Source organism: Rousettus aegyptiacus, unplaced genomic scaffold, assembly GCF_014176215.1.
Source record: "Rousettus aegyptiacus isolate mRouAeg1 unplaced genomic scaffold, mRouAeg1.p scaffold_m13_p_16, whole genome shotgun sequence".
Classification (NCBI taxonomy): Eukaryota; Metazoa; Chordata; class Mammalia; order Chiroptera; family Pteropodidae; genus Rousettus; species Rousettus aegyptiacus.
Window position 1 is genome coordinate 49671664 of NW_023416291.1, and position 17220 is coordinate 49688883.

At 33.8% G+C, this 17220-nt stretch overlaps 1 protein-coding gene across 5 annotated transcripts in view; it reads left to right on the forward strand.

Annotated features, from left to right (window-relative positions):
* The window catches only part of FSTL5 (follistatin like 5), a 798802-nt gene extending 782491 nt beyond the window's left edge, over positions 1-16311 (forward strand). For all 5 annotated transcript variants that reach the window (XM_036233987.1, XM_036233990.1, XM_036233989.1 and 2 more), the window contains one exon: positions 15601-16311. In XM_036233987.1, the coding sequence (XP_036089880.1) occupies positions 15601-16303 (703 nt within the window). In that variant the 3' untranslated portion in view covers positions 16304-16311. The remainder of the gene's footprint in view (positions 1-15600) is intronic.
* Positions 16312-17220: the final 909 nt, after the last annotated feature.

Consider the following 17220-nt stretch of genomic DNA (forward strand, 5'->3'; position numbering starts at 1 on the left):
TGATCTTTATGAAATGTTTAATCTGTGCAATGTTTTATCTTTGGCATGTTTTAACTTATTATTAAACATAACGATCATACTGTTCCCATTTCATGAATTAGGAGACAAACTTACAGAGAAATGAAATGGTTTACTCAGTGTCATGCAGATAGTGAGTTGTGAAGCTGAGTTGTGAAACGGGCATTGTCTCGTTGCAGTGCTGTGGCTGATGCTCCTAAACACTTTGCTGTGTGGCCGCTCCACGCCCCCAGTTCACCCACACCCCCAACACACATACACATGCTCACCTCTGTTTAAAATTTGGCTTTACTTGGCTTCCTTAGTAACCTTGTGTTTGTGTTTTGTGGAGAGATGTCAAAACTATTATATTTCTGAAATTAGTTTTATAAACAGTCTTGTAAGAGATGTCCATTGTTGAGGTGCAGAAAATAGCATATCATTTATAGGACATTGAATCCATTAAAGCATATTGATTAGAATGTGTGCTTTATAATAATTGGATACTGCTATGTTCTGATATTTTCAATGCTTAAATTATTTCCAGTAGAATAAAAACCCATGCTCATTCCTTATTTTTATCATCATCTAAGAACCTCCTTCATAGCTACCCATGTGTTAAAATGGTTATCAAAAATATTTGTCCTCGCTATCAAAGAATATTAGCATAGGCTATAAAAAGCATGCAATATAGACTGTAAAATAGAATAGCTATAAATTAGACTTTGGTTTCTAATCTATTATATCAGAGTAGATTGCTAGTCTATTTCAAAATGTTATTTTTCATATTATAGTTAAATATTCTGTAAAACATTCAATCATCTGGATTACAGTAAATTCATTACATTAGATTCATTGATTAAATTTTATTTTGAATCCATGTTCAGTAATGATATACTTTAAGTCGATTTAATTTCCTTTTGTTCATTTAGATTTATGAATTAGAGTACCGAAAAATAATCTTTGGTGCCTTTTAGACTTTTATAAATAATTGTTTTTCCGTGGGACATTGTAAAATACCATTCTGTAGCCATAGAAGATGCTAATTAGGCAGCTTAATTTTTTTTATCAACAGCAAGCAATAAAAGGAGAAATTGAAATATAGCATATAAAAGATTTTAGATAAAATTCTTTTGTTGAATGGGATATTTTTACCATCAATGGCCCACTTAAGATAAATGTGAAAAACCTCAAATGGCCATATGGGCTCAGAGAATTACTTCAATTGCTTCAACATTATCTCACTGTTATAGACAGATATTTGAGTTAAATTTCCCTACATTCACAAATTTTTACTGGCATTTTCTCCTTGCCTTTAGTGAAACTCCATTCTTCTTATTTTTTTAATAATTTTTTTATCTTTAAATTATAGTTGACATATAATATTATACTAGTTTCAAGTGTACAACATAGTGATTAGAAGTTCATATAACTTACAAAGTGATCACCCCAATAAATCTAGTACCCATCTGACACAATACAGTTATTACAGTATTATAGACTATATTCCCTATGCTGTACTTTACATACTCATGTCTACTTTGTAACTACCAATTCATACTTCTTAATCTCTTCACCTTTTTCATGCTTACAAGATTCTGTCTTTTGTTAAAACCCACATCGAATCGTGTCAGTTAAGACTTTTTTAAGACTTTTTCCTCTAGCATCCTCTATATGTATCTGTAGCACTCTCTAGATATTAATCTTCTCATGGTAAAGTATTAAAATTTTCTTAAGCAGTTTGCTCAGGGAAGTACCTAATAGACAATGGTTGTTAAATAAATGTTTTTTGAATAGAATTATCATATATAGTTAATTTTAGCAAACTTTGATCTCATATAGTGAAAAATATATAGACTTAAAGAATGTTTATGAGTTATACAACATAAATAATATTAAGCAAGTAGTACAAAATGAGATACTACCTAGAAGATGGTACATTTTTTTCTTTAAGTATGTTTTGGGGGCACTTTTTGTTAGTTTAGAATTTTCAATCGGTTCTTAAATAGTTAATTTTTTTCTCTATATGTGCTAATTTAAATATGAAAAATAAAAAATATTCCTCACCATAATTTTAAGCTGTGCTAATGACCATCGCACTCTCTAGAGAACAGATTTTTAAGAACGAAAGTTCTAATCCAAGATCTTCAATAAGTGAGCTGTGTGACTTCAGGTATATCCTTTCATCTCACTATGTTTCAAGATTTTTATCTGTAAAAGTCCAAAGTCCCTCCAGTCCAAAGCAAACTCTAAAGTTTTAAGACAGCCTCACACTGGAGCTGGTGGCTCTGTGCTATTCTCATACCTTCTGATATGATGTCAGAACAACCACGTGTTAATCATCCTCTCAATAGAGGAAAATGTTTTTTGGAACAGGAATTTCTTGAGCAATGAATAGCTATTAAAGTATAACACATAATCACTCAAAGGTATATGATACCTATAATACAGCTCAATTTACCACGTTGCCAGGTATACCCTTAATTACAAATAACGTCTAGGCTCAACCTGTTTCTTCACATTCAATCAGTTTCAGACACAGCCCGGAGTCTTTGCATTTTTGTATTTGACATACCTTGATACAGTTAATATCTAAATATGGAAAATTTAAAAATTAAGTCAATATAGAAACACTTAATGCTACAGAAAAATTTTCTTTCTTAGTTATAGTTTCCCTCTAACTTTAGTGTGTGCCCCTAAAAATACCCCCCAAAATCAAATTTAGATAAACCTTCTAATGCCATATAACTTTTTTGCATTTTTAAATTTCTTTAAACTTAAACTCATTTGAAAAGCACGTATCCGCCAAGATCCAAAATAGTATTCTGCCACTTTTTAACTTCAAAATTTGATATACACTTACAAAATCTCATCAGCATACTGAGTCCTATCTATTTATTTATATATCTATCATCTATTTATTTACTACCAGTCAAGACATGATTCTGGAAATAACTTTCCATATGAGGGAAGTGGTGATTGCCCCATATGCCTTTGAAATCTGTTTCATTTAAATAAATGAAGTTTGAGCCTCATCAATTTTTAAACTCAAAGGAAGCACTTGATATACCACGGTGAGAAAAAGTTATAGTCATTATTAATTTACAGATCAGCTGTTCAAGCAAAATTGTTTCTGAATTTATAGCAAACTAAAAGGAACAGAAAAAAATTATTTTTCCTCGTGGTCTCCATAAACAGCTTTAAAAGGTATGAGGTAATAAATGCAATATACATGCTTTTCCAAAGAGATGAGTGAAGCTGTGGTCAGACTATAATACTCTATAATGTGTTTTCAGTCCATAGGTCCTTTCCAAGGCAACAGTGTGGCCTCTTTCATACGCTTAAAACAAAAAAAAACAAAAAACAAAACAAAAACAAAAACACAAATGTGTTGCATTATGGTATGTTTTATTTCAGGAAAAAAAAAAAAAAAAAAAACTCCCTAGGGCACTTTGAAAAGTAGCATTTAGGTATCATGAAGGGAATGCTCATATCACATTTTTCTGTTGTCGTCATAGTCAGCTGGAGGCATTCAAGGGCAAGCACTGTAGGCAGCCATAGTGCCTGCTCTTGATGCTCAGACTCCCTCAGTTAGTTCCTCGGCCCTTCGGTACCCCCACACTTCAGCGTTAGACCCCCTGGGATTCTGAGCTTCACTGTCTCTGGGGTCATTCCAAACCTATCTGGTTTCTGAAACAGCCTAAGCAATCTAAATAAGAAAATTGCTTCTGGACTCCTAATATGTGTCTCATTAGCTCAGAAGGGAAAACTAGTTTTCTTGTTCAGAAATCTCATGAATCCCATTAGAACAGCAATAATAGTAATAGATGTTCTTTATAATTTTGTGCCAGGTAGTCTACTGTGAATTTAATGTGTAACATTTACAGTGTTCTCAATAATCCTTCAAACAAAGAATTAATAGACATTGACAGAGAATGAAATATAAAAATTACATAATGCCTACCAGAGAAGAGCCTGCTGAGGCTGAGCAGAATCTTACTAAGTAGTTCTCAAATTAGAGAACAGAATTCAGGATTACGTCTCTAATTCCAAGCCAAGTGTTTTAGATAGAGGTAACTGTGGATGAAAAGTTATCGAATAGAAATCTTCTGGCACGTTTGAGGAACAGATTTAGTGGTAGGAGATCCAGTCTGAAAAGGAGGCGCAGTCGTCGCCTGTCATTGTGAGTGTGATAGAAGCCATTAAATGTTTTGATACGAGATGGGATTGGATCTGATCTGCCTTGGGAAGGTGTCTCTGTGGTGGTTGTAGATATTACATTCTAAGAGGACCGAGGTGGAGAAGAGTCAGGAAGCTAATGTCGAAGTCCAAGTCTCAGGACATGATTCATCAAGGACAAGGTACTAAGAACTAATCAGTATTCAGTGTCTTACCCTCTTCCCTTTAGGAGTATTTTCATTTTTGTTTTCGGGTGCTTTTCCTCCTTTTCCCACTGCATTTTCTTTCTTTCTTTCTTTTTTTAACTTCCAGATTTAAAGAATGCTATACAAAAATACTTGATAAAGTTAGAAAAACTATGTTTCACGTGCGTAGGCAAATATATCTGATTTAGATAGAAGAACAGAGGAGGCTGAGTAAAGAGCAAAGAGGCCATACGGTGTGAAAAAAATATGACCAGTGCTAGAACGAGAACGTGTCTTCAATGCCATTGGCAACAAGCAGCAATCTAGATCCCCTCCTTTTGAGGGATTCTGTGTGCACGTTATCCGAAGCTCTCCCTGAAGAAGATTGAAATGTGATTCAGAAGAGTGTTCGAAAGAAGTCGGGGAAGGTATCACAGAATTAATGTATGAGATGATGAGCGTCTCTTCTGTGTATACCTCTGCAACAGAGACTACAAGTACTGCAGATCTGTGGGCCCAAGGCTTGCCTCTCAAGGGGCCTAGAAAGAGAATGAAATAAATATCTCTGCTTTACACATTGCACTAGCGTAATATAAGGCAACTTGTACTTGCTGTTACAGACCATGTTGCTTATTTCGTTCTCTGTGTTTGAAATGTACTTTTTTTCCACCCTTCTTTAACTGATCGCCATTTCCCCACATTGACTTTAATTCCTACAGATAGGCTTTTATACTCTCCACCAGTCTGTGCAAACTGTTCATTTTCTAATGGAATTTCATGCCTAACACTCACTACATTGTATTAAAGTAACTCGTGTGTTCTTTAGTGTCATTTCTAAATGTTTATTTAGCAAACATATACGTCAGTGAGTGTTACTTTTGTTTGTGTTACAGGAATTAATTGAGTCCTCACAAAGCCCTTATGAACAGATATATCACTATTCCCATTTTACAGACGAGGAAACTAGATCAAGCGCTACGCAGTCAGTGTGTGGATTTGAAGCCAGAAAGCCTTGTGCCTAGGCGTGCATTATTAATCCTAGACTACAAACTCCTCAAGAAAGTGACCATTCCACATTCAGTGACATATTTCTAGTACCAGGGTCACTTTCTGAATAGGATACCATAAGAAGAGGAAATGAAAAAGTTGAGAAAGGGTGAAACACATTAGAGAAATAAGTAACTCTATAATCATAGCTGGGGTATAGGGTGGCATTATTGAAAAATAGTATGAAATAAGGCACGAGAATTATTTTATAGAAGGCTTCATTACATGATAGAGAAGTTCATTCAATTTGAATCACCACTAAGTATTGTTAGTTTTTGAGCAAAATTCGCTAGTGTTACAACAAACAGACCAGTTAAATGCATATTTAATAGATGTTCTGCTTCAGAACCAGACTACTACTGAACTTTAAAATAGTATTATTTATGCTTGTTAAATAAACAACATAAAAAGAGATGCTGTCCAATGTACAGACTTTAATATACTGAATATTAAAAGTAATTACTTTTTGAAAGTAGATCTGGAAAATACGCAATTTATACACACTAGAAAGGGCACTGCAGATAGGTATGGTTTCCTGAAGATTATCTTTAAAAGTCACAGAAATTAATTCAGAAGGAAAGTGTAAGCGAATCCACACTTTGTATATAACTAAAGGTACAACATGATGAGAGAATAGATAATGATTTCAATCCTGTTTGAAATAAAATGACCGGATAATAAAGGAATAAAAACTTCAGTAGAAAAAAAAAATCAAAAACCAGAAAAAGCTTGTGAGAAATATGACAATTTAAATTGTTAATAGCACAAAGCAATTTAAAGAGTTAAGTGACAAGTCATTGGCTCTGTCAATTTTCTAAATTGATGTTTATTCTAATTAGCCATGGCAGCTGGACAACACACTTAATCTTTCATAGTCATCAGAAAAAAAGGATCAACATTTAATGACCCTACGATCAGACGAACCTTTTAAAATTTTTCTCCTGGAAGAATATTAATACGATCATATATTGTACTAGATCATTAAACTTTAGAGAAAAACACTTGTTATTCCATAGATTGATGCTGACGGATTGGCATCAAAAAAAACTCATCAATAATAAAGATGTAAACTTAGGCTCAAAGTAAACATAGGCTCATACGCTTAAATGTGCTAAGCAAAACTATTTCACCATACAGCATTTCTAAATGTCTGGGTGCTAAGTTCTCTGCATAAAGAAATGATCTGTGTAGGCCATCCATCACTCAGCCACCCATGTAGACATAAATTAAAGAATAACCTCAAAACAAATTAGCAGCTGGTCCTCAGAAATGCTAGATATTTAGCCACCATAATGCAACCTGTATCTTTGAGTAGGTAAAAGATAGAAATGATTTTAAAGCCAAAACAGCTAAGTGAGTCTCAGAACAAAATGAACAGATAAGAAAACCCGCAGAGGGGAAAAACTGTAGCTCTTAAAGGTGTTGATCTTTTTTTTTTTTTTTTCAGGGAAATGATCTAAATTCTTAAAAATAATAAAATAGTGACAGATATTTGCATTATTTGTAATGTTAATATGTTGCTTGACATCTTGCAATTATCGTTAATGATAATAGCTGTACTTTCCTAAGCACCTACGATATATCAGACTTCGCACATGTATTTCTCTAATTTTCACTGGTTATCCATTATTAGAAAATATAACAAAGAAAAGAACCAAAACTCAGATAAGGTAACATTCAAAATGTCACAAACTAGTACATAGGAGACTAGTACTCAAATCTTCTGACTTCGAAAAATACTTTTTCACTATACAATCATCAGGAAACTGAATTGGAATATTCTTTTCTGACATTAGAATTCATACCAATATTTAAGGGAAGAAAATAAATCTGTTCAGTAGAAATAAATAAATTTTCAGTCAATATTCTTGCTTTCGTTGCTTCCCAACCTGTAACACTTTTGCCTTCCATTTTCGATGAGTTTAACCAATGAGTCTTAGACATATTAGATAATTATCTAGGTTGTCTTCATATATATAAGAGGTAAAAAGACTTAGAACATCTGGCTGATATTCCCAAGATAAATAAATGATCCTTTTGAACTATATATTGAAATTATACCAATGATTCTGGAAGCATACCTCTTAGATTATGATAGACTCAGAAAATCTCTAAAGGCACATTTTTTATATTATCAGGGTTATCTTAAGTTAGACATCAGCATTTTTTACCCTTTTTTGCTGTTATTTAGTGTTAGTTCAACCATTAATTAAAATTTTGATTTCGATTATTTAATTGAGGTACAATGGACATATAACATTATATTCATTTCAGGTGTACAACATAATGATGTTATCTGTATATATTGCAAATGATCACCACAATAACTCTAGTTAACATCCATTCCCGTACAGCTATAAATAGTTTTCTTGTGATGAGAACTTTTAAGATCTACTCTCTACTAATGTGAAATACTACTTTTATTATATCTTTAATTTTCACATATAAAATGAGTCCGAAACCTTTATTCTATTCCACTAATACTCCAATATCTCTCAATGTCAGTGCCATTGGGTAGTCCGCTCCCACGCTGACCCTAGGCTTGGCCATTTGACTTTTTCTATGTAAGACAGAAGCAAACATGAGACAAGAAGAGATTTGACTTTGTAGAGCTTTCTGTTTTGGAATTCTGCAGTCACCTCATGAGCAGGTTCCTGTAGCATCCCTGAGAATAGAAAACCACACTAAAAGAGAGGGGCCCATCCATCCCAGGCTTTCTTGCTGAGGTCAGCCACCAACCGACACCCATCAGCTGACTCAAGCCTCATGAATATACTCATTATTGAGGAAGCCATAAAGTAAAATATGGTGAATCATAAATATAGATTCCTATGAATAACTATAAAGCAATAAAGTAAATATACACAGAGCAACATGACTATATCTTTAAAATGCAGAGTTGAAAGAAAATGGTAAGATACAATATGAGCGATATACAATATTGTCATTTATATAAGTGAAAAATGTGAACAAAACAAAACAAACACTCCCTTTCCCTTACTCTTACATACCCAAGAACAGCATATAGAAAAATAACATTTATTAAATACCAAACCCAGATACATTTCTAAACATGTGTTATAAACCCTTATCCTGTTAAGCAATAGTTACATAGCTTTCACCTGTCTGGAAGAAAGAGTATAATAGTGATGATGATAATTAATAATAATAATAATAATAACAACAACAACAACAAATAGTATCAATCACGTGCATAACTTTAACTACATGATTTCTAACTTAGTTAGAAAGTTAGTTCCACTAATTTAACAAAATACCGTGGACTGGGTGGATTAAACACCAGACCTTTATTTCTCACAGTTATAGAGGCTGGGAAACCAATGATCGAGCTGTTAGCATTCTTGGATTCTGGTGAGGACCAGGTACTAGTTTGCAGATAGTTGTCTTCTTGTTTGTCCTCCTATGGCAGAGAGAGATCATCTCTCTCATGTCTTTTCTTATATTCACTTCTGTACTCAAAATTATTTCTCATTCTTCTAATTACTAACTCATGTATGCTATATCACTGCTGATTTTTGTCAATCTTATGTAAAACACATCCTAATCAGAAAACTAAGATCAGGGAGGCTGCTATTTTCAGATTTTCATCTTGTTTTTCCAAAACCAAGTTAAGAGCAAACCACCTTTTAAAATGCTATCATAGGGCAAAGTTCCCCCCTCCCCACAAGCTCTTAAGCTACTCAAAAGAAAGAAAGAAAGAAAGAAAGAAAGAAAGAAAGAAAGAAAGAAAGAAAGAAAGAAAGAAAGAAAGAAAGAAAGAAAGAAAAAGAAAATTTGATATTTATGATATGGTCTGTTGTATATATATAGTTTGTCTTTGACTTACAATGAGGTTAGGTCCCAATAAACCCATAGTAAGTTAAAAATATTGTTAAGTCAAAAGTATATTTAATATTTCACCGTAGAGTAGCGGTTATTTGCCCTTGCGGCTGAGTGGCTGTCTGGAAGCTGCAGTGTTTGCTGCTTCTGCCGGCATCGGGGGAGGGCATCGTACTGCTGTTGCTAACCTGAGAAAGATCAAAGTATGGTTTCTGTTAACTGCCATGGCTTTTGCACCACCGTAAAGTTGAAAAATCTTACACTGAACCGTTATAAGTTGGGGTGTATGTATACGGTGTGCACAGAATCCTTAATAAATCTATTTTCTTCTGTATGTCCTGATTATTCACTAGAAAGGATATATCTTAGGACACTGTAATAATTTTGTCAGACAGACTTAAATTACGCCTTCACGTCTCAATTTTCCTTAAAGGAATCAGATTTCCTACATATCAGAACAATAGAATACCAGCGCAGGAAGGAAATAGAATTTAGTGTAAAGAAACACATTCGACTTTTTTCTAAGAAAAAAAAAATCTAAAAATGAAAGTAGGGGAGAAGTAATGTGGCTAAAATCTTTAAAATAGATTTTCTATAATATACTTATAAAAGTCAGGTAGGAGGGCATCCTATGGTGCATTTTAACTTTTTCAACCTATGTTTGAAAACGGAAAACTTCAAAGTACTATCATTTCTCAAACACCTCTAAGAATATAGACGATTCAGAAACTGCCCTCACTCTAGTTATCAATCTTTACTAAATGCATCAATTCTATTTCTCTGTGCTTCCCCTCTACCGAATATGAATGTGACCACTATTTAGGAACAGGTGTGTTCTACTGAGCTTTTTATGTGAGGTTCAGATAAAAACGAAATCCTCTGGTAGCTGGGTAGAAACAGCATTCAATCTTTTCTTACAAGGGTCAGTCCAGGATAATAGAAAACAACTAAATATAAAAGAATTCATAAACTGGTGAATGATGGCTCATGTCAGATTTATGGTTTGTGTCTATGAAAACTCTGTCAGCTGTAATACAGCAGAAGAAGTCATTATAGCAGCCATTGTATGTAGGGGTTTATAAATTAATTATGAGGGGGGCATTTATAACTTTAGTTTCTTATCTGTTCGGCATTTCTTAGCTTCCAATTGGAAAAACGAGATAAGTATAATGCAATTAGAAAAACGAGATATTAATAATCCTGCCAGCTCTTATTTATGAAACACTAACTAGTTGATCACAAGTAAAATTTCCATTTTCGCAAGTAAAATCTCGAATATAACTAATTCCTAAGGCTGTTCCAATTCTTTCGATCTGAAATTTTATTTCAAAGAATATGGTTTCTGTAAAGGAGACATCGGAAGTCTTTGGGGAATGCTTTTGTTTTGGACGTGGATTGCAGCAATATTGCTTTCATAACAGGATAGAGTGGCTAGTGAATCCTACGTTTAAATACACCCACTTCCAATTTGCATCCATCGATATACATGGAAAGACTGGTTTTAAAAGCTGAGGAAGTGCAGATTATAGGATTTGAGAAAAGAGGTGACGTAGGATTGGATGAGGAGCATACGGCCACCTTTCCAGCTTTCGGTATGGGGATTCACCCTCATTGGTTAAATATTACAAGTCAGCAGTAAAGAAAACGGTTCAAGTGAGAATCTATGAAGACTCTGGCGACACAGAGTATTACCGTAAGACTCAGGAGATGAAATAATGGTTATTGCGCAAATATTACTGGGTTCTTTCAGTCCAGCTTTCGAGCTACCAATGGTGGTGGCACTGACCATGGCAAATTAGTAAAGGCCATTAATTGCAATTATGCAATTCCTTCACTGGCACCTCAGGTGATCGATTTGAGGGCAGAACAACAAGGAAGATGCTCTGGGGTGACAGTGCCTGGGAAACTGCTTTGTGAGACTCTCTGTAACCAGATCCATTCCGGAACTCTCTGAGTAAGAGACTTGGGGATATCAATAATAATGCAAATGCAAAAAGTGTAACCTGGCTTGTGGGAGGTGGAAGTCTTTGAGCAGTTACTCTTCATTAGACTTCACGGCATTTCAACCGTACTTCTATCTAAATATCTAAATATTCTAAATATTCTTTCCTCTCTCTGCCAAATAGCGTCCTTTGCAAGGCCTTGAATTACCATGGCGCAAACTCTGACTGCAACTATTCATGGTCTTTGATGTACAGGTCTTAACGTCAGCCACAAAATTCTCTGTTACTCTTACTGAAAAATTTTGAGTACGATAGGTACCTGTTTCAAATCCCGTCATCTACGCAGAGCTCAAGTTCATGTGGCCTAGCGATCCATGCCTTTGGTAAGAAATAAAGCAGCACCTGTAAAGAAGACAGAGCGAGCTGTCATTCCTCACTATGTGAGGTATTTGGTGACTGGATAGGTGTGGACTGGGCATAGATCCTATTGGTGCTAGCGAGAGCAAAATTGAAAAGGCGAATTCGTATTATGAATGGGATCTCTGTTGCATTCACGAATGGAAAAAAATCTAGCCACATTTGAATAACACTATGTTTATTTTTAACATTGAGAGAACACTAGGTATCCAGAAAAATTGATAATTTGTTTTTGTTTTTCTCATTCATAGATTATAGTGACCTATTGTGCCATAGGGAATATTTTATTTAATTCATAATGGGAAAATGATGCTAGTTAAGATGTAAATCACTGACAAGTTCTACTTATTAAGAATCTACTGTTTGGCTGGTGATAAACATACATTTACTCTCATCCTTGTAGCAAGGTAGTACTTTTACCCTCTTCCTGCTGATGAAGAAATTGAAACTCATGGAAGTCAAGGACTTTACATAAGGCTACATATCTATTATATTGAAAACCGAATCATGAAACTAAATCAGCCTAGACCGAAAATGCTTACTCCACCTAAAACGAGTTCTCTGTGTATAAATCATTTCAGGACCTTACCTTAAGCATGAAAGCACTAATCAAACTTGAACCTTTTTATAAATTTTATAATAATAAACTAGATTGACTAAACATTCAGAAAAAGAAAATAATTTGGAAAAGAAAAAAGATTGCTCTAACTCTCTTCACCAAATGTAACAACAAATCCACACAATGCCATGTGCATAGCTCACACTTTCCTAGTTGCATTAATTCCCTAGTTAAAACAACAAAAAGAAAGATTTCAAGGGTAAGTTTTAACTCTCTCATTTCTCACAGCCTGGAACTTCTTATACACATTCTGCAAATATTAGACGAACTATGTTAAACTTAGTACTATGCAGGATTTTATTATACTAAGTAGGCATGAAAGTGGAGAGACTCGTAAATATTAATCACAGACTAAAGAACAGTGGGAGATTTCTGAATTTCAATCTGTACTAGGGGCAATTTTGAATTACAGACACTATTTCCTACCCAATAAATCAGCAGTGAAAAATCGAAGGCGTTCTCTTGCATCTTCCATGTCACTAGACCACTAGAACTATGGAGGATGTTTTAGATGGAGTAAGCATTTTCAATCTAGGCTGATTTAGTTTCATGATTCGGTTTTCAATGTAATAGATATGTAGCCTTATGTAAAGTCCTTGGCTTCCATGAGTTGCAATTTCTTCATCAGCACACACAGCGCAGATGCCAAAATAGATGTAATTTTATCACCCCTCATGGAGCTTTTGCATTTTTAACCTATTTTTTAAAATTTTAATTACCTCTAAAAGAAGTTTGATTGTGTATCACAGGAAACTTGAGTGCATTCTTTAGTATCAGAGTTAAAACAGTTTGAGACAAGTTAAAGCTTGTCTCATTCTTTTTCATTAGCATTCAAAAGCCATTGCCCAAAGGGACAAGAAGACTCAAGGTTAAGGGGAGAACTGAAATATCAAAACTTGATTGGCTTGTTGCCTTTATTAAATGTGCATATTATTGCTTTTGCCTCTGAGCAAGTACACAATGTGAAACAGCAGAAGACTGTATTTTCGATTGTAATTCATAATTTCATAAATAACATCAGACACAATCACACATCTGCACACTTACGCATCATTAATGATTGTCCAGTAATGGAAAAAACATCAATTTATAATAGTCAGAGTTAATTATTTATTAAGATCAGTATAAGAGTGGATAATAAAATTTACAATTTTATATTTTTGATGCTGCCATACAAAAATGCGACTTAGTTTTCAGTTTGATTTTTTTTTTTTAATCTTTAATATTTAGGTAGCCTTTAAAACCTGTGGCAGGCATTAATACTTTAATGGGAACATTTAGAAGTGATTAAGATGAATGTTTCTTCATACCATTGAAATCAGGACAAAATTCCATCCTGGATAGGTATGGTATGAGCTGTATTTACTAAAAGGACGCAAACAGTAGATTAAGAACACAGGAACAGAGAAAGTTCCAGGATATCAGCCAGAAATGGTAAATGTCATTCCCAATTACACTAGAAATATTATTTTCAAAATGATTATTCCATTTAAGTAAAAATAGAAAAAGTAGCAGTTACTAAATTAAGTAATAGTATACCGTAATGCCATAATTAAGCATTAGTCACTAATGGTTTTTCAGTTTATCACTTAAAACTTCTAGACTCATTGAAAGCAGGGAAATTAATGTTGATCTCCAGTATATTCCCAATGCTTTGTGTTTAGTAGTTGTTTAATAAATATTTAAGAAATCTTTTTAAAAGAGTCTGTATACATTGTAATTTTTCTTTAGTATAAAAGAATTGGTACTCTCCAATGACAACAATTTCTTCATAAATGTTCAGATACAACTCAACTTATAATATGGTTTCCTAACTATATGTAATATAATAATACAGAAGCAGTTACAATTTTATGTCTATTTTAGCAAAATATTTGTTCTTATATAACTCCCTACTTTACAAAATTACAACATAAGACCGATTTTTGAGAACATTCACCTTTTTTCTATGACAGTAAAGGTACACATTTACTTATATTTTTGACTTTGTGAATGCCTATATTTGAAATTTTAAGGAGCTATTACCCTGAATGCACCATATTTCTGTATTATGTATGCAAGTGGTCATTTTCTTTACATGGAATCAACATACAGAAAATGAACTGCACAGGTGAGAATAACATATTTGGCTGTCTTTAGAAGTCGTGTTTATTTTGTTTTGCTTTGTCTTAATACAACAAAGTCATCTTTTTTTTTTCATTTATGAGCACTGTCAACATTTATTTTTATGGAGCTTTTTGAAATATTAGGAGGTGCTTTAATCATTATTATTAACAGAAGTCAAAAATGAAAGTTCTTCATATTTCTGTTGAACAATATCCATTTCGGGTATAATTTTGTATCTAAATTTTGGTTTCTATCTCATTTTATCTTATTTAACCTACGTATTTTTGCTAGAAGCCACCAATGATATAGGTCAGCGTTACAAAATATATTTATCCTTGTCACAGGGACTTCTGGTCATTTGCAGCTAGTATTCAGGGTAAATGTTTTGAAAAACAGTGAAGTAACTAAAGAGGTCACTAAACATGTTGAAAAATATTTCTTTTTCAATATATTGACTTTAATAGAAAAATACCATAATTCTCCAAAGCTCATCATTGTTTAGTATAAGATAACCAACACAATGTAGGTACATCATTAAAAACAATTAACAATATAAGCATGGTGAGGTTAGAAAATGTAAATTGCATTTAAAATGTATAATAAAATAAATGTTAAATATAGAGATAGCTAATCAAGGTGATCCTAAAATGTAATATACACAAGTCTAATAGTCCTATGCCATAAATAAATAAATAAATAAATAAATAAATAAATAAATAAAATATTGATCCGCATTTTTTGAGTTATTCCTTTAAGGCAGAATAAAATGAGAAAGAAATGGCTAATCACTAAAATAGTTTCGTGTCAGATTTATTTGATAATCATAACACAATACAGGAAGTAAATGAAGTGAATGAAATAGATATATATTCAAGTCTTTCATTCTTGCTGACTTCCACAGCTGTTAATCAAGCTTGTTCCATGTCAGAAGGTTTAGAAACATACGAAATAATGTTTACTTTTCTACCCTCTCTGGTAAAAGTAAAATTGGCTGTTCTAATTAACTAGATGTATTACTTTTAATTATTTTGCTTTCTACAGCATGATTTATAATTGTTTGGCTATAATGAAACTTTGACCTACAGAAAGAAAGAGACCAGCACGATTTAAAGTAATTCTAACCTGACTGTGACACAAATTACTGCATAGCCTGACCGATAACACCTGGACTTGAGATGGCGCTTTTTACCTGTCCACAGTGCATTTTTTTTTTTTTATGGTAACCCCTCTATAGTTTCCTGTCTCATTTCATTTCTTATCTTTTCAGGTTTGGATTTATTCTTCATAAAGATGAAGCTGCATTACAAAAAATTGATCTTGAGACCATGTCATACATCAAGACAATTAACTTGAAAGACTATAAGTGTATTCCTCAGTCATTGGCATATACGCACTTGGGAGGGTACTACTTTATCGGCTGCAAACCCAACAGCACTGGAACAATCCCTCCACAGCTCGTGGTGGACAGTGTAACGGACTCAGTCATTGGATTCAATAGTGACGTGACAGGCACTCCATTTGTCTCTCCCGATGGGCACTATCTCGTCAGCATTAATGACGTGAAAGGTCTCGTAAGGGTCCAGTACATTACCATCAGAGGAGAAATACAGGCGGCTTTCGATATCCACACGAATCTGCACTTATCCGATCTGGCATTTCAGACCTCCTTTACCGAAGCCCACCAGTACAACATCTACGGCAGCTCAAGCACACAAACTGATGTGCTCTTTGTGGAGCTCTCCTCCGGGAAGGTGAAGATGATGAAGAGCCTTAAGGAACCACTCAAGGCGGAAGAATGGCCTTGGAGCAGGAAGAACAGGCAAATCCAGGACAGTGGCTTGTTTGGACAATATCTGATGACACCTTCCAAGGACTCTCTGTTTATACTAGATGGACGACTCAACAAGTTAAACTGTGAGATCACTGAAGTTGAGAAAGGAAATACAGTCGTTTGGGTTGGTGATGCCTGAGAGCCCTATCAGATAATTATTGATGAAGAGTTTTCCAGTACATTGCACTTAATTCATTGTTTAAATTTACACCTTAACTTCTAAAGTTGATATCCTAGTGAAATATAAGTTACTTGGTTTGCCCAAGAAAATAGATTTTTTTTTCCAGCAAAGAAACATACGATTAGTAACATTGATTGATTGAAAATTTTAATGAGAAACTACATTAATCACAAGAATGAAATCTATATTTAAATCAAATCTATAATTAAGACAACAAAATAAGAATTCAAATACTTAAAAATAACTCAACAACAGAGAATTTCAGATGACTTTAAGCACCATTTAATTTTAAAGGTAGTTTATCTATATTTTTTTCTCTGTCTTTTGGTATGCTTCAACCAGAAATAAAAGGTATTGTGGAACCTTAAAATTCTTATTTCAAAATATTCTGTCTCATCCACTGTTTATAATCTTTTGTGCCTTGAAGGGAATGTCACAAGAAGGAAAGGAAGGCTAAAAGCTGCATACATAACACTCTCATGAAAATATAAATCTCTTACCATTAAAAGAGAAAAGTTTAACATCTCTTGCACTAAATCCTGCCTTCACTCATTTGTTTAACCCTCAGTGAAATATTGTTTGAAGGCATAAATTGGCCTTAGGTTGTATACAGGTGACAAACTCTATTTGACACTTACTGTATAATCTGCAGCATGCTATGGAAAAAGGGGAGGAAGGGAGGAAAAATAATTACGGTGAAAATGTTTGCAATCTATTCTCTACTCATTTTGCTTTCAATCATTAGAGTACATTATATTTTTAATGCAAGTTTGTGTGGGATGTCAACTGCTTACAAATGTTTATTATTAGTGGAATTGGTTATTTTCTTTTCATGTGGTCTAGTGTTACATCAGCAGGAACTCCCATTTCTAAAA